Source organism: Ceratotherium simum, chromosome 23 (assembly GCF_057802395.1).
Source record: "Ceratotherium simum simum isolate JZ-2026a chromosome 23, ASM5780239v1, whole genome shotgun sequence".
Taxonomy (NCBI): Eukaryota; Metazoa; Chordata; class Mammalia; order Perissodactyla; family Rhinocerotidae; genus Ceratotherium; species Ceratotherium simum.
Window position 1 is genome coordinate 17,627,542 of NC_141922.1, and position 25,571 is coordinate 17,653,112.

At 36.2% G+C, this 25,571-nt stretch overlaps 1 protein-coding gene across 2 annotated transcripts in view; it reads left to right on the top strand.

Moving 5' to 3' along the window:
- Positions 1 to 4,974, top strand: part of TMEM65 (transmembrane protein 65) — a 49,823-nt gene extending 44,849 nt beyond the window's left edge. Inside the window, exon 9 of one of the 2 annotated variants that reach the window (XM_014787982.2) lies at positions 2,197 to 4,974. In XM_014787982.2, coding sequence (XP_014643468.2) covers positions 2,197 to 2,298 — 102 coding nt within the window. In that variant the 3' untranslated portion in view covers positions 2,299 to 4,974. The remainder of the gene's footprint in view (positions 1 to 2,196) is intronic. The other variant, XM_087447475.1, reaches the window with a different exon arrangement.
- The last annotated feature ends 20,597 nt before the right edge of the window (positions 4,975 to 25,571 follow it).

Here is a 25,571-nt window from a genome sequence, read left to right on the forward strand (position 1 = left end):
AGTATATATACTAGTATATATGGTATATAGTATATATATATGTACACTATATATATATATATATATGTTGTGTGTGTGTGTGTGTGTGTGTGTGTATTTTGCTAAATCTCCCACCAGCATGTGGAGTGATTCTATGCCTTAGTTGTTGACTCTGCTTGTTTTATGTTAGGATCAAATCTTCTACTCTGTAACATAATGTTTGGTTACAAACAGCCTAAAGTAGTTGAACTTAGTGATCAGCCATCTATTCATGACATAAACTGATCTGAAATTTACCCGTAATAGAATATGTGCCAATACACATGCAAGTTCCAACTGACATAGGCTGTATTTTAAAACCTCATTTGTAATTTGGTTGTTTGAAACTTGGAAAATACTTTCTTGCAGAAAATATTACACATGTACTCAAGTTCTCAGGTTAGCCCCAATGTAGTTAACTATAGAGCCTAGAGTATCACAAGACCTGATAATAACATATAAGTAACTTTTTACAATGGAAAAATATGTTTCAGGTCCTGGATCAGGGAGCCAGAAAAGGATATCTCACTTCTTTCCTGCCTCTCCTCCCTCTTGACTTTATGTCTTGTTGAGATAAATGGGTCGGAACTCATTGACTGGCATTCCTAAAGTGAGTGGGGAGGAAAGCTTTGGTTTCCATGGATGATAGTAACAGGCATTCTAACAGAATGGATGGGAAGAGGAAGTGGAGCCTATTAGCAATGGTCATTTCATGTATATGGGGAAGTCAGCAATCTAAAATAGAATATAGTCTCTGTAAGCATATGTAAATGAATATAAATGTTATCCAAGGTCAAAATAAGAATCTACGGTTAACTTTATCAGCATCTGGAATGAAGAAAATTTCTGCTTATTAGAACTCTGTAGGAATGATACCTTTTAAAATTTGACTTGATGAAAATGACAGATCTGACTATCAATATAAAGCGTGAGCATACCTCCATACCACCACTACCAATAGCAACAACAAACCAAAAATAATAGAATTGAAAGTTTTTTATGCAAGCTGTTACCAGAACATTAATGTCTACTGTTGAAATTTATTAGAAAAACTGTGGATCTGATAGATAAATGGACAATGTATAGGAAAAGACATTTTATTCAAGACTGTAGATTATGTAGCTATTGTAGCACCTATAATATTTGACAGAACTTACTTTGTTTGTCTTTATATTAGTAACTGGAAGTTCCTGGAGGAGAGAGACAGACTGCATCTGATCAGTCCCTGTCTCCCTGGTACTTAGCAGAGTTTAGCACATAGTAGATTCTCTATAAATGTTTATATGAAGAAATGAAATTTAATTGAAAAGTGTTTAACCTTAATAGTCATCACAGGAATGCAAATTTAAAAAACCAGTTACAAAAATGAAATTTAAAAAATTTTCATGATCTAGATGAGGCTGCAGAAAAATTGATATGTATATATACATATACATATATTGCAATTGGTATATATGTGTTCGCAGTTTTGTCTAGAATTGACAGTATGGCAATACCCTAAGAATATGCACAAATAGTCATATTATTTGATTTTTAAATAAATCATTGAGGAAGAATTATATACAGAAATGTTTATTGTTATATCATTTAAAATGGTGAAAAAGTAGCAATGATTTTTAATGGTAAAGAGAGCTTTAAGTAGATTATAGGCTCATCAGTTCAGTGGAATTTGGAAGTTTTTATATTAAGCTCATGAAACAGTTTGGAAAAGAGCTTATTATAACGTGTGGCTCTGGGGTGAGGAGTGAGGTTTACATAATGATTAAACCTACATATAATTAGGTATCCATGGGGATAAATATTGAAAAGGAATATGTACAAAGCGTAGCAAATCAAAATATATTGGAGTACTTGGTGAGGTTTTTTCCTTTCTTCCTATCTTCTGACAGTAAAATATGTGTACAATTTTTAAGAAGTGTTTTTCTACTTGAATATTTCCTTGATGTTATTTTTATGGCAATTTGAAAAAAATCTTCCTGGTTGCTATGAACTTTAAGTATTATTTGTTCTAGAACCTTTTTGTAGCTTATTTTAATATTTAACTTACTATGATCAAAAGAAATGTAGTCACAGTTGAATTTGATAGCACATAGTAATTGTTTATTATAGATACTTAAGCAAGCATTCCTCTTACAGGGATAAAATAACTTTAAAAAATGTTTTCTTTTGTTTCCTTAGGGCAAAGCTGTTGGGGTGACTATTGGCTGCATTCTAGGAATGTTTCCTTTGCTTTTCCTTGGAGGAGGTGAAGAAGATGAAAAACTGGAAACGAAAAATTAACCCTCTTAGAATACCTATAAAAAGATGTAAACTAATGTACCTCAATTATTAAATATGCTGTCACAACGTTTAGGAATTAAGACAGTTAACAGTGTATAGATATGGGATCAAATAATTCAGCATGTATTATGGAAAACACTAACTTATTGTGGCTTGGTTTTCTTAGGACATCTTTTTAAAAACACTGTTTACTATCATTTTGTGTAAATTGTTGAAATGCTTGTTCATCAGTGGCGGTCAAGATTTTACCTTTTCCTTCTCTTTCTTTATATATCAAAATATCATTTAAGTATCAGTCATTGATGTACTGTACTGACTTGGGGTTTGCTTATTTGTCACTTAACATGTGTACATGCATGAAAGCATTTTTTGTTGTTGCTGTTGTTGTTGTTATTCCCTATAGTTACAATTCAACCTTAAGATTTTTTCCAAATTACTTAAGATGTTTAATACCAGTTAAAGATTTTTTTTGGCACCATCAATTTTGTACTGGTTCACAGTAAACATTTACAATCATATTTCAGTCATTTTTTTAAACTCTCACATCTATTCAAGAGGGATGCAGACGTTAAGTATTTTAAGTATTTATCACTCACTTTAATTTTCTGACCTTACTGTCTCAAGAGCCAAAGGTTAATAAGAATGAGCAATTATGTAGTCTCCCTACTACATAAAACCATATATGTTAATGAGTGTATTCTTTGGAGCTGATGTTTTTACTTTTACTTTTCAATTTTAAATAATTACATGGTAGTTTCTGACTGCTGAGGGGAAAAAATGATTATTTTAGGATACTTTTAATGGAGATTATGGAATCAGGGTGAACTAAGGGGTTTGACGCGACACTTGGAAATTAAGAGGCTATAAAAATTTTTTTTCAAGAAGTAGAAAATGGGAACTGTCAAGAAAGTTTATGATATAAGTGGTGAAATTGAAATGATGTTTGTCAAGTTAATGAGATAACAAATTATATTGTTTGGGAAGGATTTTTTTTTTTCCCCAAAGTGTCTTCTTCTCATCTGAATTGAATGAGTCTGAGTACTCCATACTCATAATCCTGACGTCATTGTATCTTGTTTAGTGAATTTTATTTCTGGATAACTTCTTTTGAGGTTTAACTAAATATTTTATGTTTTGCTTTTTGCTGTATATAGTCTAGTAGTCAAATGTTACATGAGGAGAAATCCTTTCTCCCTCTTTTGGTCTTTTTTCTTCTTTTGTGATTTTTAAATCATATTCTAGGTTGAAGTTACTTATTTCCAGTCTTGTCTATGGCACATAACAACAAAATATATCTGACTTAAGTATAATTGTGTATGAATTATAAATTTTAATTTTATGAACCCTCACAGTTTGTTAGTATGTGGTCTATTACACATGCTAAAAAATTACTCTTCTAAGAGTAACTAAATACATCATGGAGGAGAAAAACTGACATTAAAATTACTATTTGGGCCACTGAAGTTATGTTGCTAAATAGAACCAAAAGAAAGGAAACTTGTAAGATGGCTGTATTTACAGCTACCTTATTTTAAAGTTTTAGTTGCACATATTCACTTTGAGTTCTTATTTCAGAGGAGCTGTTTTTTCCCATAAGGCAACTTGTCATAAATCTCTTCTGTGCACTTCAGAATAACTTAGTGCTATCCTTTAATCATAGATTTTTGAGGGGAAAAAAAGAAAATAAATCATATAGTATAAAAATAAATATGTAACATTCTTCCTATGGACAAATAATATGACAATCTCGTTTGATCAAAATAGAACTTGACATCTTAAACAGAATTGTGGTTTGTATCTTCCACATAATACCACACACAAACCAAAAAAAATTTTTATTATTATTTCAAATGATAGGATTAGAGTATTATTTTAAAAAAATTTTTGTTTGTAAATGTTTAAGTGCTTTTGTTGCCTAACTTGTATTTCCTTTTTATTAATTAAATCCCATATCCACAAAACTTGCGTGTGAGTTTAGAAAGGGCTTTTGACTTTTGGTTTCTCTGTTTTGCTCTTGAAAATAACCCAGTCCTACAGAATCTTTCAGCTTAGCTGAACGTCTGCAGAATTATTTAAGGTGTCAAAACTTGGAATATATAACCTTCATATTGAAAGATATTTTAATTTATGCACTCAGTAAAAATTTGCGTCCTTCATTTTCAAAAAATGGAGCCCTTTTGTCTTTAACCTAAGGTACGCATTTTTTCAAGATCTTATTCTAAACTAGTATGGTGCTTTGCACAAAGTGATTTCTGAAAAATTGTTCCCTTTAAGATGACGACTTCATATAATCATTGTTTCATGTTACTTGTCGCAGAGAACCTTATTTCAGATTGAAACTGGAATTCTTCTCATATTAGCTATCTTTATTGGGAGCACTACAGCTATGATTAAATGCAACATGAGCTACTTTAGTACTGTTCGTTTGAAATTCCTGTTGTCCATGTATTATGACTAATTGACTTGTTGATGCATGTAAATTGGGTGCATTTTGTTGACACTGTATGTTATATGGTGACCAATGTTTTTACAAAGAAATTGAACAAAAAGAAATCTTTTAAGAAATTTGGAATGTGGTTTTGATTTTGAAATTTGATTTTCTTCCTAATCTCAGAAGGCCCTGGTTATTCTGTCGCTAAAGGAAATAGAATTAATAAATGCAGATTTGTTACAGGGTTTTAGCAATGTCACTGAGACAGTAAAATGGAACTATTTATCACCTCCCTGAAATCCACACTTGAGATACAACATTCTAGATTATGAGAGAAGAATGATCCCATATCGATGTCAAAAAAAGCTCGAGATAGATTGGCATAAATTACACTGATGAGTATTTACAGCAGAGATATCCAAGCCTTCTGTATAATAACACCTCATTTACTTCTTTTCTCTAGAAGGTGAATTTGGAAGGTAATGGAAGTTTATCTTTTACACAGAAAGTTTGTGTAAATCATTTTGAAGTAAATCTTCCTAATTTTATTTAATTAATTAATTAATTTTTTTGTGAGGGAGATCAGCCCTGAGCTAACATCCATGCTAGTCCTCCTCTTTTTTTGGTGAGGAAGACTTGCCCTGAGCTAACATCTGTGCCCATCTTCCTCCACTTTATGTGGGACGCCGCCACAGCATGGCCTGACAAGCAGTGCGTCAGTGCGTGCCTGGGATCCGAACCCCGGGCCCCCAGCAGCGGAGCACGCGCACTTAACCGCTAAGCCATGGGGCCGGCCCCAATCTTCCTAATTTTAGAATTATATTTTCTTGTCATCTTAAAAAAGTGTATTAAATGTAATGTAATCTTTTTCTTAGTGGCTAAGTATCATCTTCATGGACATTATTATTGTGCTGTAATACGGTACCTCAGGAATCTGGATTTTATAGTTTCTCATTTTCCTCCCATTTTTTTGCTGCTCTCACTTCTGGCAACTGCTTTCTCTCTCTAATTGGCTGCTTCTTGGCTGTATGGACTGAGAAACGAAACGATAGCCAGTTTTAGCATAAATTATTTGGGAAATATTAGAAAATAGGCTACGGAGCCTGAGTGAGATGATGGTGATGATGATGATGATAAATATAACGTTAGCTCTCTTTTATTAAGCACTTATTTGTTGCTATGTACTGTAGTATTTTACACACTTTGGCACATTTAATCATTTTAATAACATTAAGTTGGTGCTATTATTATCCCTATTTCATATTGGGTAAATTGACACATGGAGAGGTTAATTTGCCTGTGATGTCACTACTAATAAGTGGACTGGAATCCAGGTTTGTCCAGGGGTAAAGCCTATGTTCTTAACTACTATGCAATAGAGACATCAGTTGCATGGGCTTTGTAACAGCTGTTCTCTGCTTAGATTCCTTTTTACCTCTATTTTTGTGGAGCCATTTTCTCATCTATAAGAGAATTGTATGTATAATCTCAAAGTGCATTTAACAAATCCTGTGTTTTTGGATGCATACTATGTGCTAAGAACTATTCAAGGCACTGAGTGAACAGCCAAACGTCCCTATCATCATGAAGCTTATTCTCTGGGTGGTGTCAGTGGGGGAGAAGAATTCAGAAAAGCAAATGTGCACAAATATTTTTCATGTCAGTGGAATAAGTTCTATAGAGATAAATGAAACATGATGAGGGGACTAGAAAGTACCAGTGGTCATATGTCGGGGGATATTTTTATACAGGGTGGTCGGGGAAGACCTGAAAGTAGGAAGAGCATAAACAATACTGCAAGGAGAAGTTATCACGCAAGGGGAAGGGATCATGCTAGGTTCTAGAAAGGTAAGAAAATATCCAACATATCAAATATATTTCACTTTGGAATGCATTGTAAGATGTTTTCCTGTTTGTTTTGCATTATTAATGTTTTCTGGATTAAGCCTAAAGATTAATATTTATATATTAAGATTAATACTTCCTGCATATATACTGACAGCAGTAGAGGGAAATGGCCCAGAAGCGTGGTGAAGCTACCCTGAAATTCATAAAACAAGTGGATAATCCATCAGCAAATAATTTAGGGTTTGTTATGTGCTCATAATGAAACCTTACTAACAGATCACTTATTTTTACCAAAGCAATAGATGCTATTGATATATGAATCGTAACACTGAAATTAGTTTTTTCTCCTTTAACTTTTAGAAATGGACTGGTAATTAAAGCAGGGATACATAACATTTTAATTTTGAAGTTTCAGGACTTTCTGAGTCTACTGATCTTATGCTGACAGCCATATGAAGCACATGGTGTTGTGTATTGATTTTTATATGAAAGTTTATAGCATCAAACATAAGTTAATGCCATTGAAAAGTTTGTGAATGAAAGAAATTTGAGCAAATTTTTTTATTGGCACAAAGATTAGAAATGTCGAGTAGGCATCTGAGATAATATACAATTTCCCTACAACTACAAGTCAAACTTTTTGTTTAAGTGAATAAAATGTGAGAATGATAACTAAAGAGTTAAAGGAACTACTTTTGGAGGGAGATGAGGAGAACCCTCAAAAACTTTAGGATAAAGGAATTTTCCACGAGAACTGTGAAATTCAGAAAAGACTTGCCGTTTGTTAATAATATGAAAGCTATACATTTATTTAGTGCTTTACCATTTATAAAATATTTATGCAGATGCTAGACTTAAATGGGGTTTAAGAGAGGTAGTTGAGTCAAAACTGTTGGCTACTTTAATTAGAATTAAGGTTTTTCCTTCTTGCATGTCAAGCGCACCACCACCATTCCTGCTCTGCAATGTGTTGATTCTTCTGTATGTCTTTCCCCTATATCTCAAGTGCATTTGTTGTCTTCCTTATTTTCTCTTGTTTTCCTCAACCTCAGACTGATGGAAATGCAGTTTTTAGAATGTATTTTATGTCCCACACTGTTACTTTAAAAGCATGTAAATCAAACATTTTCACTTTCCCACCCCCACTTGGAAGGAGGAAAACAAATTTTAATTAATTTAGTTCATTCTTTTACTGTTAACAGCTCTAACTGTTCTTTCTTCCATACCGACTCAGGTAAAGAGCCCACATTTCATAAGAGGAAAAAGATCTGACTGATTGTGCCTTAAACCGTTGGTTCCCAACGCAAGTTCACTAAGAATAAACTTGTGGGGTCTGCACCTCAAAGGATGGGATCTCATCTGTCTTGCTCACTTCTCTATCCTTAATGCTCCGTACGGTGCCTTACACACAGTAGATGTGCAATAGATACTTGTTTAATGAAAGAATCATTGCTGCCCACGTCGCTATGCCCTTCTCTCTAGGCACTTGAATTCAGGCTTGACTCCCAGCCCATTTTCTATCAGTACTAAAAAGCTGTGTCACTTCCTCTGTCACATTCTGTATCACTTCTGAACTTAACACATTTTGCTTCAGGTAGATTGGTTCATGGTTCATCTCCTACTGGCAGTTCTCTAGGCCATTGTTTTATAACAGTCAAATGCTTAATGGGAAATTCAGTACATATATATGTTCCCCATTCTACCAGTTATCAAGGAAACATTCTTTGGTTTGACGTGATTTATTCTTAGTGAACTTGTGTTGGGAACCAATGGTTGCCACTTTACTTTCTGTTTAATCTGTTCTAATTTTTTTGAGAACTAATATTTTTTGAGTGTTAATATCAAGTATGTTAGCATACAATTTTTAGAACCTCTCTCTTCCCCCTCTCTCTTCTGAACATGGCGTTATTTACCCACCTTGGGCTTAAAGTTACTTTTACTGATCTCATGATTTCACAGAGAACAGCTTTGTATCTCAAATTCTTTCAATATCACAAACCAAAGATTTTTAAACTTTTTGGCTTCAAGACCCCTTTACACTCTGAAAAAAATATTGAGGTCTTCAAATAGCTTTTGTTTATGAGGGTTATATAAATATTTACTATATTAGAAATTAAAACTGACAAATTACAAAAATATTTACTAATTTATTTTAAAATAACAATTTCATGTTAAAATAGATAATACATATTTTATGAGAATTATTTTCCAAAAACATAATGAGAAGAATAGCATTGTTTTACATTTTTTGCAAATCTCTTTACTGTCCGTCTTAATAGATTACAGCTGGATTCTCATATCTGTTTCTGCATTCATTCTGTTTGCTATGTTGTTTTGTTTGAAGTATGTGAAGAAAATTCAGCCTCACACAGATATGTTGTTGGAAAATGGAGGAAAATTTTAATAACCTTTATATATGGCTATAGATTTATTCTTGGAGACTGTACTGAAACTGAACAAGGGGTAATTTTTAAATGTTTAGTTGCAATGTAGAATCTAAAACCATATCAATGAAGTTTTTCACTGAGTTACATTAAAAACCATTGGTCTACCTTGCACTTTGAACATTTTTCCCATGGATGATTTTACAAACATTATGCGTTCAGCATTTGCAAACTGTTGGTTCACTGAGTTATGCAGATCTTGCAAATATTAATACATTTCACTGTATAAAATAAAAAGACATGTTTAATATAACCAGCCATCTATTTTAAAAAGCCTGTTAAGTACTGAGAAGCTGTCATGTATGTGTGTAAATGGCAGATACACGTTTTCCAAAATTCTGATTTTCACTTGAAAGCTTAAATTTTATCATTAAGATCACATACTATTAGATTTCCTTGAAGTGACCATCACTTCGTTCATGTTTGAGAAAATATCTGCCAAATACTCACATCTGAATAACCTGGTTTATTCATCTCACAACCCAAAACAATCTCACAATTGCTTTTCTTCAAGACAACCATCATATTTTGGTATCCCCAGAAATACTTTGTGTACACTTTCCGTTTTTTCATACAGAATATTAAAAAGACTTTTACTCAAGACTCAAGATTTAAAATAAATAATTTTTACTGCTTTATCAAGGACATTGAGTGAAACTTTTTTTTTTCTGCAAGTGCATGGCAATGAAGAATACAACAATTACTAGTTCCTTTATTCATTCTAAGATGCTGGCGCTTTTACCCACCATTGCTCTTGCACCAGTGAACCTCAGTGAACCTGTCACCACAGTGAAAGGTAAATAATGTCTTTGTATACTAAGAAAACAGTTTTGACTCACGGACTCCCTAAAAAAAATCAGGAGTCTGCAGACCACACTTCCATACTTTGAGAACTGCTGCCCTGAACTTTCCTAATTAGTATAGGTTTAGCTGTAAGAAAGAAACCTCCAATTAACAGTAGCTGAAATGAGATGGAAATTCGTTTCTCCTTCATGTAAAATTATTGTGGTATGTTGTCCAGGGCTGTATAAGCATTATGCTCCACAAAGTAGTCAGAGATCCAGATTCCCATCTTCCTGCCTCATCATTTATAGCTTTCATTCTCAAAGTCACTTAATGTTCTCAAGTGGGTGCTTCAGCCCCAGCTATCATATTCACACTCTACCTAGGACGAAGGAACTAAAAAGAAAGGTAAAGGGCTTAAACAAACTTTTAAGTCACCACATGGCTTATCTACTTATCTGTCAGACCTCCATCACATGAACACACTGAGCTGAAAAGAGATGCCATTCTGTTTGGCCAAGTGTATAGCCAAACATTGGAAGAAGGGAAGGATATCTTAGGGGAAAACTAGCTGTCTGTCACAGTCCATTGCTTTTGCTACCAAGTATTCATGCCTCACATTTTTCCCAAGATGGAAGACACCTGTCCACAAGGGATTGGGCTCAAGATCCTATGCAGTGACTTCATTCAACTCTGGGAATGTACCATTCTCTCTGTAAAGTCTTAAACTGGCTCCTTGGTATAAGATAACCTATAAATGAAAAAGGTGTGCCCCTACACACCCAGTATGCAATAATAATTTCTATTCTGAAAGTGAAAGAATGAGCAACACAACTGTCACTAGTTGCTAGAAATTATTAAATCCATCATCATCATTCCCCAGCTAATCTATTTGAAGGCAGTGGGAACCTGCTTAGGCAAGACTTCAAAGAGGAGTGAACACTTGAGAAGTGAGCTAATTTCTAAGGCTGCTTTTAGCTTGGAGGCTTTTGTCAATTCTGCAGGAGGCTTTGGTCAAATCAGGCAGGATGCTGATAATTTTGGTTTCATATTTTATAAGGCTTGCTTCTGGAGGACAGAAACCAAGAGAGCTTTCAGTAGAGATATGGAGGAGCCTCAAACATGTGCAATTTCCCCTCAGAAAATGTGCAAAATTGTGAAGCTGCTTAGGACAGAAGACAAAATTAAGCAGAAAGCGTCATGAAACAAAGATTAAAATTCAGGACCTGCCGGAAGAAGGGGATCTGGTGAATATCCTAGGTTATTATTAGAACAGTCTGAAGGTCAGGGGCAAATCAAAGGTAGAATGAGCCTTATACCAAGATTTGCAACTCTGCCTTGATTTATCATGATTCCTGATTGGTTAAGTGACCACTCTTTATTGTCCCAACAGAAGAAAGGGGATGTCCTTCCTCTCTGGAGGAAAACATCACCAGAAGCCTGTAAAAATTTTATATATAACACTTGGAAATTAATTGAAGATTAATGCCAAAAGATGAGACCACATGACCAAAAACTGAGAGAAAAAAAGAGACACAAGAAACCCAGAGTTAATCCAGATAGTGGAGTTAGCTGACAAGAACTCTAAAATATCTATGTTATTTTTGTTTGAGGCAAGTTATGGAGAAAATAATGAAAAGGCAGACTTTCATCAGAAAGTTATTCTATAAAAATGAATCAAATGGACATTCTTTAATTGCATACAATATCTGAAATTAAGAACACATTAGATGGATGTAATAGTGTATTTGCATAGCAAAAGATAGAATTAGTGAACTGCAAGACAGGTCAGTAGAAAACAATACATATTGAAGCATAAGGAGAAAAAAGTATTGGAACAGACAAGAGCTTTGGAGGCATGTGAGCATGATGAAAAGGCTTTTAAAAATGTGTAGTTTAGAGTCTCAGAAAGAGAAAAGAGAGAGAATGGGGCAGAAGTAACATTTGACCAAGCTCAGAAAATCAAAGCAGGATAAAGAAAAATAAAATCATACTTAGGCACAGTAAACCAACTGAAAAGTAAAGATGTAGAAAACATCTTCAAGACAACCAAAGAGGGGATGAAAGACATTTTCAAAGTGCAATAGGACTGAGAGCTGACTTCTCCCACAGAAACAATGAAAACCAAAAAAGACAATGGAATAATACCTTTAAAGTGCATCCAGAAAATAACTGCCAATCTAGAAATCTATACCCAGCAAAAATAACCTTCAAAAATTAAGGTGAAATGAAGCTGTTCACAGACAAAAACCAAGGGAATTTGTTGACAGCAGGCTTGCAAACACTAACCAAAAGAAAGCTGGAGCTGTTACACCGACATCAGATGAAGTAAACTTGCCTTCTCACTTTCTTAATGCTGTCTTTTGATAAACATAAATTCTTAATTTTAAGGAAGTCCAATTTATCAATTTTTCTCTCTATGATTAGTATTGTTTGTTTCCTATGTGAGCAATCATTTCCAACTCTAAGGACATGAAGATGTTCTATCATGTCTTCTTCTAAAAGCTTTGTTTTACCTTTCTCATTTAGATCTACCAATTCATCTGGAATTGATTCTTATATATTGCTTGAGGCAAAAGTTGAAATACAATTTTCCATATAGGTATTCATATTGATTTAGTACTATCCCTTAAGAAGACAATCTTTTCTCAATATCTGTACAGTGTCAGTTTTATAATAAACTAAGTGTGCATGTGGTAGGCAGAATAATGGCCCCCCAAAGATGTCCATGCCCTAATCCCTGGAAATTGTGAACATGTTATATAAAAGGGCAGATGGAATTAAAGTTGTAGACTTAGAGAGATTACCTTGGATTATCAAAATGAAAGAGGGAGGCAGAACAGTCAGTTATAGAAATCTAGCAGATAAAGATTTGAAGCATAAGACTCAATCTGCTGTTACCGGCTTTGAAGATGGAGGTAGAGGATAGGACCCAAGGAATATGAGCAGCCTTTAGAAGCTGAGAACAGTCCTCAGCTGATAGCCAGCAAGGAAACAGGGACCTTTGTCCTTCAATCTCAAGGAAATGAATTCTAACAACCCGAGTGAGGAAGGAAATGGATTCTCCCCTAGATACTCCAGAAAGTAACACATCCCTAGTGACACCTCAATTTGGGCCTTGTGAGACTCTAAGCAGAGAAACCAGCCAAGCCCACCAAACTTCTGACCTACAGACCTATGAGTTGATAAATTTGTGTGTTTTTAAGATGACGAGTTTGTAATAATTTTGTTATGGCAGCAATAGAAAATTAATACAGTATATATGTGCATCTTTTTTTTTTCTGGATTTTCTATTCTATCCCATTGGTCAGTTAGGTTATATTTGTACTAATTAGTAACCAAAGTTTGATATTTGGTAGTATAAGTCCTTCACTTTTGTTTTTTAAGATTGTCTATGTTCTTCTTCGCCCTTTGTATTTCTGTATAAAATTTGAAATCAGCTTGTTGAAAGCCAGTCCTCCTCCCCCCACCAAAAAAAAAACCAATAGTTTCTCTGTACATTGTCTTGTATTTTCCACATACATAATTATGTAGTCTCCTAACTGTAATAGTTTTATTTCATTCTTTCCAATCGTTAGCTCTTTTATTTACTTCTCTTCTTCTTCTTCTTCTTTTTTTTGTGAGGAAGATTAGCCCTGGGCTAACATCTGTGCCCAACTTCCTCTACTTTATATATGGGGTGCCTGCCACAGCACGGCTTGGTAAGCAGTGCACAGGTCTGCACCCGGGATTTGAACCTGCGAACCCTGGGCCGCCAAAGCAGAGTGCCTGAACTTAACCACTACACCACCAGGCTGGCCCCTGTTTACTTTTCTTAATACTTTGGCTACGATCACCAGTACGATGTTGGTGATGGACATTCTTTTTTTTAATCTCAAAGTGAAAGTTTTCAGTATTTCACCACTAACTTTGATGTTTGTTGTAGGTGTTTTTTTTAGACGCCTCTTATCAGATTAAGGAAGTTCTCTTCTATTCTTAGTTTGGTAAGGGTTTATTTATTTTTAATCATGAATGGGTGTTGAATTTTATAAAATGCTTTTCTTTGTCTATTGAGATAATCAAATGATATTTCTCTTTTTAATTGTTAATGCAGTGAATTATACTGGTTGATTTTAAGTGTAAAGTTACATTTGCATGCCTGGTGTGAAACCTACTTGATAGTGATATGTTATTCTTTTTATCTATTGCTGCATTCAATTTGCTGAAATTTTGCATCTGTATTCATGAGAAAGATTGGCTTGTAATTTTCCTTTTTTGTAGTATACTTGTCAAGTTCTGGTATCAAAGTATGCTGACCTCAAAATGAATTGTTAAGTGTTCCTTTTTTTCTATTCTCTGGAAGAATTTTTTGTAAGATCGGTGTTATTTCTTCCTTAGATATTTCGAAGAATTTACCAGTGTGACCCAGGAAATTCCTTTGTGGGAAGATTTTTAATTAAATATTTAATTTTGTCTATATATATATATATGATTATTAATGTTTTTCCATTTACTGTTTTAGTTTTGTTGATGTGTATTTTTCTAGGAATTTGTCTATTTCATCAAAATTTTCAAGTTTATTGGTATATATAGTTATTTATATTCTTTTTATTCTTGATATTGGTAATTTGTTCTTCTGTTCATTTTGAAAGGCTCCCTCTCCCTTTGGTTCACCTTGTTTCTATGGAATATTTCTCCAGGTGGTCCAACTGAGAGCCTGGGGTTATTCACTGGACTCACTTGCCCGAATGATTCTGAATAGAGATGGCCTGAACTCTGCTCTGCTTTTCAGAGGCTTTTTTGATGCTTGATTTCTTATCCTCTTGTCCCAAACAACTTCACAATTTGGCAAATTTCCTGAAGGGAAAATTAGCCAATAGCATCGGGCTCAATTTTCTCCTTTCCTTTCTCACCATCTTCCTAGCCCCTCAAATTTTTAGTTGTTTTTCTCTAGCTCTGTGAAACATCCCAGAGCTTTCCTGATTTCTCATCCTCTTAGTAGTGGTACTATGCCCTGGCCCTTTGTGCAGGTCCTTGGCCTTTTCTTCCACACTCAGAGTTGGCAAATACTCTAAAGAAAAAAATGACTGCAAAAATGTTGTTTCATATCTCTGAAGTTCCCAATGTGCTAGTTTTTGTCCTATCATATCCTGGTTGCTTAGAGGCTCCCCAATGTCTGCAAACAGCTTAGAAAAATCTGGCTCTTCTGGTTGATCTCCGTGGGACCAATGATCTACTGCAAGCTACTAACTCAGAAGTTCTCAACCTGGGGATGATTTTGCCCCCACCCCAGGGGATAATTGATAGTGTCTGGAGACATTTTTGGCTGTCATAACAGGGGAGTGGGTAGGGAATGCTACTGGCATTTAGTGGGTTGATGCCAGGGATGCTGCTAAATATATACAATGCACAGGACAGCCCCCATAATAAGAAATTATTTGGCCCAAAATGTCAATAGTACCAAGACTGAGAAATCCTGCATTATAATCCTTTGGTCTTAATATTTTTTAAAAAGTTCTCTGATTTCAGATCTTGTTCTGACCTTACACTTAAAAGATCTTAATTGGTAAAAAAAAAAAAGGTATAAATGCAAGTTGAGGATCCTATTTAATTCAATGAGGATCCTATTTAATTCAATGTCAGTTAATTGAAGAGAATAGGCATTGGACTTTTTATCTCACGCTTGTTTATCTTTCTAGAGATATATGGAAGATAATCCAGTAGACAAAGTACAGTTAGAAGATGAGAATATTGGTCTCAATTTCAACTGAGAATTTGCGATGAAATATATATGGTTGGTAGTTATTTACACACAGATGTTAGTTAAAGCCATTGTATTATATAGGTCTTCTCATTTTGTAGATCATAAGAGAGGAGATCCAAGGACAGAACTCTAAGTGTGTCTGCGAGTGGCAGTAAGAAGGACAATCATTGGTATTTAAGGACCTAATTTCTCTATATTGACCATCTCAATAGATGCAAAAAAATAAACTGACAAAATCCAATAAAACAATCAAACATCCATACATGATAAAAAATTCTGTGCAAACTGGAAGTAGGAGGGAACTTCCTCAGCCTAATAAAGAGCATCTATGAATGCCCTTACCCCTTCTATTCAACACTGTATTAGATACTCTAGCCAGTGCAATAAGGCTAAATAAATGACATCCAGATTAGAAAGACAGAAATAAAACCGTCTTAATTTGCCAATGACACAATCATCTATGTATAAAATTCTAATTAATCTACCAAAAAGCTACTAGTACTAATAAGGGAGTTTCTCAAAGTGGCAGGACATAAAGTCAATATATGAAAATTAGTTGTATTGTTATGTAGAAGCAATGAGCAAAGAAGTTGAAATTAAACAATAGCACCAAAAATAAGAAATATTTAAGGATAATCTGACAAAAGATATGTGACACTTGTTAACTGAAAACAGAAAACATTGCTGGGGTAAAGAAATCCTAAATAAGTGGAGAGACATACTGTATTTATGTGATGGAAGACTCAGTATTGTTAAGATGTCATTTATTCAGATTGAACTGTATATACTCAACACAATCCCAATCAAAGTCCCAGCAGGCTTTTAAAAGAAATTCCTAAGTTGATTCTAAAACTTATAAGAAAATGCAAAGAACCTAGAATAACCAAAACAAGCTTGAAAAAGAACTAAGTGGAGGATTTACACTATCTGAATTCAAGATTGTTTTATAAAACAACAATAATCAGGACAATATAAAGATAGACATATAGATAATGGAATTTGTCCAGAAATAGACTTATGCGTATATAATCAATCGATCTTCAACAAAAGTGCCAAGGCAATTCTGTGGGAAAATAATAGTTTTTATAATAGATGGTGCTGAAACACATGGATATCCATACACAAAAAAACCCCAAACCAAAACAACAACAACAAAAACAAATGAACTTCAACCCTTACCTTACACCAATATACAAAAGGGAATTCAAAATGAATCATAGACCTAAATGTAAGAGGTAAAAGTATAAAACTTCTTGAAGAAAACATAGAAGAAAATCTTAGCAATATCCGTTTGGCAAATGTTTTTAAATTGGATACAAAAAGCAAGATCGCTAAAAGAAAAAGATCAATAAAATGAACTTCATCAAAATAAAAAACTTTTACTTTTCCAAAGATATTAGTATGAAAATGAAAAGGCAAACTACAAAGTGGGAGAAAATATTTGGAAAGAAAGTACTTCTATCTAGAATTCATAAAATGTCTTATAACTCATAATAATAATATAAAAAACAAAAATATGCAAAAAATTCAAACAATCATTTTACCAAAGAAAATATATAGGTGGCATATTAGCACATGAAAATAAGCTCAATGTCACTGGTCACAAAAATACGAATTAAAACCACACTCACAAGAATGGCTAAAATGGAAAAAACTCACCAGACCAAGCGTTGATGAGGATGTGGAACAACTGGAACATAGCACTGCTGGCAGAGCTGTAAAATGGCACAACCACTGTAGAAAGCAATTCAGCGGTTTCTTAGAAAGGAAACATACACCTGTCACATGACCTAGTCATTCTACCTGGAGGTATTTATGCAAGAGAAGTGAGTGCACATGTCCACACAAAGACTTGAGCACTAAAGAACATGGCAACTTTATTTGTAATAGCCCAAAAACAGAAGCAACTCAATTGTCAATCAACAGGAAAATGGATAAACAAATTGTAGTCTATCCATATGATGTAACACCCATTAGCAATGAAAAGGAATTATTGACACACACAACAACTTGGATGGGTCTCAGAATAATTATGCTGACAGGAAGGAGCCAGACGAAACATTGTATGATTCCATTTATATAAAATCCTAGCAAATGCAAACTAGTCTATAGTGATGGAGCACTTCTGGTTGTCTGAGGATGGAGGGCGAGTGGGGAGGAGAGGAAGGATTATAAAGTGGTCACAAGGGAACTTCGGGGCGTGATGTATGCATTCATTATCTTGATTGTGGTGATGTTTTCAGAGGTATATACATATGCCAAGACTCATCATATTTTATACTTTAAATATTTGCAATAAAGCTGTGTAACAAATACTCTCAAAAAAAGAAAAGAAGGAAAAACATTAAAAGCCTGTAAAGTTTACTTTACATTACTACATTACTTTACATTACTCTGTAAAGTTTTCTGTGCTGCCGTCATTCCATATCCTCTGAGCAGGAAATAATTTCTAATGCTTCTTTATTCCCAAGTCACTTTTTACTTTTGTTGTAGTACTTATCAGATGTTTCAGTTATCTATTATTCCAAAACTTAGTGGCAGAAAACATTTATTATTTCTCCCATTTCTGTGGATTGGCTGGGCAATTTCTCTGCTGGTCTTGCCTGGGGTCAGTCATGTGGCTACAATCACCTGGTGACACGGCAGAAGCTGGAGGGTTTAAGATCGTTTTGGCATAGGTGGAAGATTGAACTCTCTCTCACCATTTGGTTTCTCATCATTTCGTAGTCTAGCCAAATCTTCTTTATGTGGCCATTAGGTCCCAAGAGAGTAAAAGTAGAAACCATGAGGTCTCATAATGCCTACACTCCAGACCTTACACCATGTGACTCCTGCCACCTTCCTTTTGTCAAGACAAGTTACAAAACCATCCCAAATTCAAGGGGATGGAGAAATTGACTCCGCCCTTCTGATGTGAGGAACAGCAATGTCGTATTGCAAAGGGGCATGGACACAGGGAGGCATTATTCATTGGAGGCCATTATTATAATGATCTATCCTTCCAGATGATGCCTTATCATGGGCATTTTTTTGTACCTGTATCCCTTCTATTATGTCATAAGTTTCTTGAAGATAGGAATCAGATCTTACTCATCTTTGTATTTCCCTTTGCAACTATCACAGACCTTGCACACTGTGTAATAAGTGTTGAATTTTTCCTGGAAGATAAGAGATGTAAAAGATAAGTAGGAAAAAACTAAAATTGAAAATGCATCATTGTAGTGGTAGGGTAGAAAAGATATATTCTAAAGCATTTAAAATCAGAATTTCCAGAGCAGGCAAAAGCAAATAGCAACTATTGATGGGCCATCAGAATATCTTAATAATCATAGCATTTTTATAGCAAAACAAGTAAGGGCAATGCAATCCCCAATTGTATAGATGAGAAGAGTTGCAAAGCTGTTTAAGTAGCTAGACCTACTTTAAATACTTTATTTAAATACTACTCTTCTCATTCCAAACTCTAGGCTTTTTTTTCCCTTCAAATTTTATAGGATTGCAGTATGCTAGGCAACTAGGGAGAAGGGTGGATAATTTAGGGGTTTTAAATTTACAGAGTAAATATTCTGGTTGTTGGTACCATGCTTTTCATATTTATATTTCCCTGTGTAGAAAATGGAAGATTTTAGAAGAACAATGCTTAAGGTGCTTTAAATAAACTTTTCTCATTTAATTCAAGCCCTTTCTATTTCTAAGCAGTCAGATTTCAAGAGAAAAAGTATGTTGTAGAGCGGCTCTGCCAAACACTTAGTCCAAATTCTTTAGTCTTTCCCAGAAATTGCAGGCAGTGTTTTGCCTATCTGCTATTAACACATTACCCTTTGCAAGCCATCTGACATTTGGCATGTTGTGTAAACAGGCTGAAAACTCTAGGCTGAATCCTGGCTACATTCAGCTTTTGTAATTATATCTTTCTGCAATGTTCTTCCCACTCAGACAGCTAATAAATAGTTTAACCAACTAATTTAAGATTCAGCCTTTCTCTTTGTCTCTGCAAAATTTAGAGATTCAAAATGCAATGCAGAAAAAAACGTTTTCTGCACTCACTCCTACCATTATGTGTTTCGTGTCCAGTAATGAACCAGATTATGAGGGAAGTGGGTCAACAGAATCATTAGATCTAATCCCTTCCCTGGAGGATCTTCTGGCATCAGAGAGATGGACAATCTTTGGATACTCTGCAAGCTCCAGAATTATGTTTTTCTAAGTGATTGACCTACATGGTTCATAATGTTGCTGTTAAGTTTTTGTGATCCATTATATTATAGTTTTTTGTTTTTATATAGTTCAACATATTGGGCAATAAAGTCATTTTGACACTATTCATATTAGTTAATCTTTACTCTGCAGTAAGATTTAATGTAAGTAATCTTTTAAATAAAAACATTGAATTATTGCAGTTCAGGAAAAATATAAATGAAATATAGCAATCTTAGGAGGCGAGACATCAATTCATTTTAAATTGGTGAGTTAAATTCTCTATGATCCCATGGCTCCCTGTGGACACCATTAGCACATTGTTTCACATCTGTCGTGTGATGCCTCAGCACTGAGGCAAAGGCTGTGTCGAATTCATTGTTGTGTCCTTGGTATTCATCATGATCCCATTTTATAGGTTATCCCTCTTTCTATATGTTTTTCATTAGCATAAGTATCGATTTTCAACTTCTGAAGGCTTGATAAGGGACGTGTACACTCATTAAAAATCTATGGGTAGATTTAAACTGCTCACCCATTTTCAATGCTCTTTTTAAGCCTTTGGCCTCGGAGCTCCCGAGGGGAATAGTTGCTGTTGATAGAGTTGGCAGTGGGTCATAGAGGAAGATGTACTTTACAGCTGAAGTCCTTTGCTTGTCTGAAGCTACGTTAAAAGTATTCGTCATTTGGAATTCAACAGTTCTAAGCCAATCGATTCCTAGCTGTGGGAACTTACACATGAGAACTAACCTCTTTGAACTCTCTGAGTGTCCCCATTTATAAAACTGAGTCAATAATATCTCTCTTCCAGGGTTGTAAGCATTGAGATTATGTATTTATAATGCCTGGTGAAATGCTCGGCATATAGAAAGTGCTCGGTAAATGGTTATAGTGAAGAGAGTCATTTTTAGGATTCTTTCTCCCGTCTTCAGTTTGATGGTTAAATATTTGACAAAAAATGGAGCCTGTTGAATATTTTTGAGCTGAAGAATAATGGGAAAGTGAAAACGTTCCAGTTTCTCTCCCTGTGGGCATTTATAGTGTGACTTTATTTATTTTTAAGTATTGAAATCTCAGTTCATCAGGCACATCTTTGATGAAAGTTAAGCAACCAAAAGATAACCCAGATCAAACTCATGGCTTTGAAGTTATTTCAGCCACTGCCACGCCTAAAATAACTGCACCGAAGTGCAATGATTTGGAGCCTCTCAATATTTTTCTTGTGTGTTGTGAAAAGCTGATGAGGTCCTATGAATCCTATAGTTTCACGGAAATCATATTTAAGTCTAAGTCCCAGGTCTTCTCTTTACCAGCTATTTGATCCTAGGTAACTCATTTAGCTCATCTGCAAAATTATTATTAATAGCTCACAGGTTTATTTTAAGATTGAATGAGACATTGATGGGAAACACTTGGTCATTGGGATACTGTTATCTTAAGTTATAATAATACTGAACATGCATGGGGATGAAAGGGGGACTTCTACTTAACGGACAACTTCAGACACACCTCCTTTTTCTTGTGCAACTGGACGGACTACAGTTCACTGGATTCTTCAGAGTCTGTTGAGAGGAGATATTTAATCCCACAGCACTCATTTCTTCATGGGCCATCTATTTTAACAGTTTCAGCCTCTCTCAATCATTAACCTGACTCCTCCCAACCCCTGGATTGCATGTATCTACCATATTTTGCTTATGATGGTTGGATTGGGGGGAACTTATCACTTACTGGGTCCTCTTTGGGATCTGCCTCTCTGCAGAGATATTGGCCACTTGATAATTTTATTAGAAAACATATTGCTCCAGGAAAGGCCCATGGTTTACAAAAGATGCCTGTGACTTGGTAGCTGGTCTGCCCAATTCTGGAGTGCAGAATTAGGAAGCCTATGGTTGCTGTACACTTAGCCCGTATTTCCACCCGAGACTTTATCAGCAATAAGGCTGCTATTTTTATCTTCAACTGCCTGGCTTATTTGTTTCTCAAAAGTTCAGAACTCAAATTGGACAAAAGAATATTCTTTATTACTCCACTGAAAAGTAAGGGCTAACTTATCCAAGACTGATTCCTCACGGGCTGGCCTCTGAAAAACGCCATAGAAACCAGCTATAGCTGAGTTTTAAGACAATCAAACCAGCTTATGGTAGAAATCTGAAATGGCAGTTTAGTTGGACTGGTGCTCTCCCAACCAAGAATACCAAAGTAGCCGACCTGGGCTGCATGCTGAGGTTCTGCCATATTAGACGGCTGCAACCCCAAGATTTCAATCTACCCTCTTGATTTTGCCAACTGATGAGTGCTGAGATGATGACAGGGATGCAACCAAGGTTCTGACCTATCATACTGCTGGGACCACAAGGTTTGGAGGTTAGCCCTGATCACACCACATGAGGGACTTGTACTCTGTCAATCATGCAACTTAAAAGCCTCACAGCCCAAAGGTTTCTCTTCCAGAGCCTGAAGTTTGGCCCTGCTAGATCTTTGTATGCTGTTTGAATACAGTGGGAAACAGGGGCTCACACATCTACTATGGCTTTTGTCTCTGTGAATTTACCCCCACCCTTTATGTGTTCCAGAAAGCCTGGTGTGTGTGTGTGCCCCCCTTGCTTGGTCATTCATCTTTGGTTGCTGTCTCTTCTAAACCTCTGCATTATCTGCTCTAATAGAGTGATCATAATTTGTCTAGAGCTCTCTAATTGACAAAGAAATTTCATACAGATTATCTCATTTGACCATCATAAGAACCTTGAATACACAGGTATCCCTTACCCCATTTCATAGGCAAGAAACTTGAATTCTGAGAACTTCAAGGTGGCATACAATGAATGACAGAGGCGGTTCTCTTGATACCCAGGAGCTTGGCCTCTAAGTCCTATGCTCTTTGCTCTATAACCCTGTTCTAGGAGTTGGCTGTTCATAAACATCTATTGGATCACACAGAAATGCCTGATTCCCTTGTTGCTATGGGAATAGTTGAATGCCTTGTTTTCCAAAAGTCTTTTTCTTTACCCCAGCCAGCACTTTTAGTGATGGTTTTTGCTTTAAATAGCCCATTTCTCTCTGCTTTCTAGAGTTTATTTTTCAGTAGATTTTTCAAAATTACACTCAACTGAATAAAAAAGAATAGATATTGAAATCAGTAGCATCCAGATGCTGCAGAAGTGGTGCTGCAAGTGAAAGATGAAAGAATACTAGGTTGGGATAGATCTGGAAAAATGGGAATTTTGTATTCAGAGCCCAAAGGGAAGAATGGATGATAGCAAAGGAAAGGTGGAACCATCAGAAAGAAGGAGGTGTTAGAAGAAAGAGGAGTATATACACACTACTTTCAAAATTGTGGTTCTGCCCACTGGTAAATTACATTGTTACAAGCTAGAAACAAAATCTGGATTGCAGCTTGCATTGCTCAGTCCCAGGGAAAGTTCTGGGTGTGCAGGGCAGTCGGGCCACTTTCAGCTCTCCCGGGATCTCCAGGGACCAGGAGAGATTATAACCTTAATAATGCCCAACAGGTATCGAGTGCAATGCAGTTCACAAAGCACCTTCACTCAAAGAAACAAACTTTAGTGTTAAACCCACCCACTGGAGGTAGTTGAGCAGAAGCTGTCTCCATTGTACAGATAAGGTAGGAAATAATAACATCCAGTTCTGGCAGTAGAAATAGTCTCCTCTTCCAAAAGGAATTCACAGGTGATTTTACACAGTTTTGTTAGGGATATGGGCGTAGGCACAGGATATGAAATGTGAGCGTAGAGTCTTAAAAATTTTTAATATTTTAATAAAGACAGCACACAGGACCTTCCAGGGCAAGATCATGGTTGTATTTTTCATACTAACGTTGTTGAGCCTAACTTTGAGAGGGGAGGAAACTTCTAGATGGAATCAAATGGGAGGGTTTTTGATGATGGAAGGTAGAGCTGTAAAGAGCAAAAGCTGAGGGCCTTATGGAGACACTAGGTTGAGAGAGACATCCAGTGGAAGGGGCTGCAGAGACCACACAAGGCAAAAGAGCCTCTACAGCTGGTAGTAGAGAAGGATGGAAAGAGCATTGGATTTGGGGCCAACAGACCTGAGTTTGAATCTTGCTGTATCACTTAGGTTACACTGGGCAAGTTACTTAGCCTCTCTGAGCTTTGGCTTTCTAATCTGTAAAGCAAGCATAATAATCCCCCATAATAATCCCCTTATATCCTCATAAGGCTGATAGTAGAATTAAGAGAATTCACATGAAGGATGTAGCAATGTATATGTTCAAGAAATATCTTAAATAGAAAATATAAGTGAATCAAGGCAAGTTATCCTCAACGGCCACAAAGATCCCTTTCAGCCCTAAAATTTAATGACTCTGCAAACCAGGGAGAACCAGAAATGAAGATGACAACCCAAATGTGATGACAGGCTCGGCAAAGGGTCCAGTGCCTAATGCCAGACACCTGGTGGGCTGAGACAACCAATGTGCAAACCGGATGCACGTGTTTGGACCTGAAACTAAAGTGAGAGGGTCTGGGGTGCAGAAAAGAAAGGAGCTCCTTTTTCTGCAGACTAAGGGTAAAAATTTAGGGTTGGAGTGGTTTTGGGGTCCAACACGGAGAGTGACTCAGTGGGCTGGGGCTAAATTAGGAGAGGAACTTGGGGTCTCAGAGGACAGTGAAGAGGGAGGGGTGTTGCAGTGAGGACTACAGAGAGGGTAAGACTTGGCATCTTCTCTTAAAGAGCTTACAACCAAATGTAGCGCACAATGGGGCCACACCACCCTTTGGTTCTATCCTTTGTTCCTGGGGGACACAGCTAATATCAGGGGACAAGAAGGATGGGGAGGCGGCAGAATTCCAGTGTGCTTCATGAGATCCCAATAGGCTCCTTGGGGTAGCATTAGACTCCCAGCAGAAGGCCTTTCTGCCATGTGGCTGCATTGAGGGAGCGCATGGAGGGCAAAGCAGCATTGGTGACTCATAGTCCGTCTTCCTCTTTATATTCTTTTCAGGAACCTGGGGTCAGAGAACATTAGAACTGGTATATGTTAATTAAAAATGTTTCTTTTCCAAGAATCTTGGAGTAAAATGTACTCTCCCCAAAAATGCGCTCTGTTTATGCTATAGCTTCTTATACTCGCTAGCACAGCACCATACGCCAGTTTAAGAAGGTATGTCTTACAAGATAATGTTCAACCTCCAGAATATGATGCTTAGGTCCTTCGTGATCTGGTCCCTTGTTCCACATCCTCCAGCCTGCAAGCCTCCCTTGTACCCTGCCTCTTTCAGTCTTGTGTTGCTCCTGCTCAAGTTTTGTGAGTCCTTTTGTAGTTGTCCCAAGATGCCATGACTCTCCCCCTGCTTCTCTTCATTGAGATTCTCACTGCCTGGAGCGGCCTTTCTTTCCTTGCCCATCTGCCAAACTCCTCCTCATCCTTTACTGACTCCCTCATCTCAGGGGTCAGTAAAACCTTTCCTGACCACTTGGGAGAGGGTAGAGTCAGGTGCTCACCTGGGCATTTTAGTACCTACAAGAGTACTTGACTTATAGTATAGTGTGCTCAATAAACTCCCAAAAGGAGAGAAAATAACAAAAGCTAATGACTATTGAGTGCCCACTGGGCCCTGTTCTAAGCACTCTAGGTGTATTACCTCACTTAGTCCTCACTATGACCCTGTGAAGTAGGTGCTATCCTGATCGCAGTTTATCTATGAGGAAAATGAAGCTTAGAGAGCTCAAAAGTTAGTCCAAGTTTGCACAGTTACTAAGCAGCAGTGCTGGTATTTGGACTCACTCTTGACCACAGTACCGACCTGCCCTCAAGAGGCTTAAGCTGGCCAGGAGGCAGAAAGGA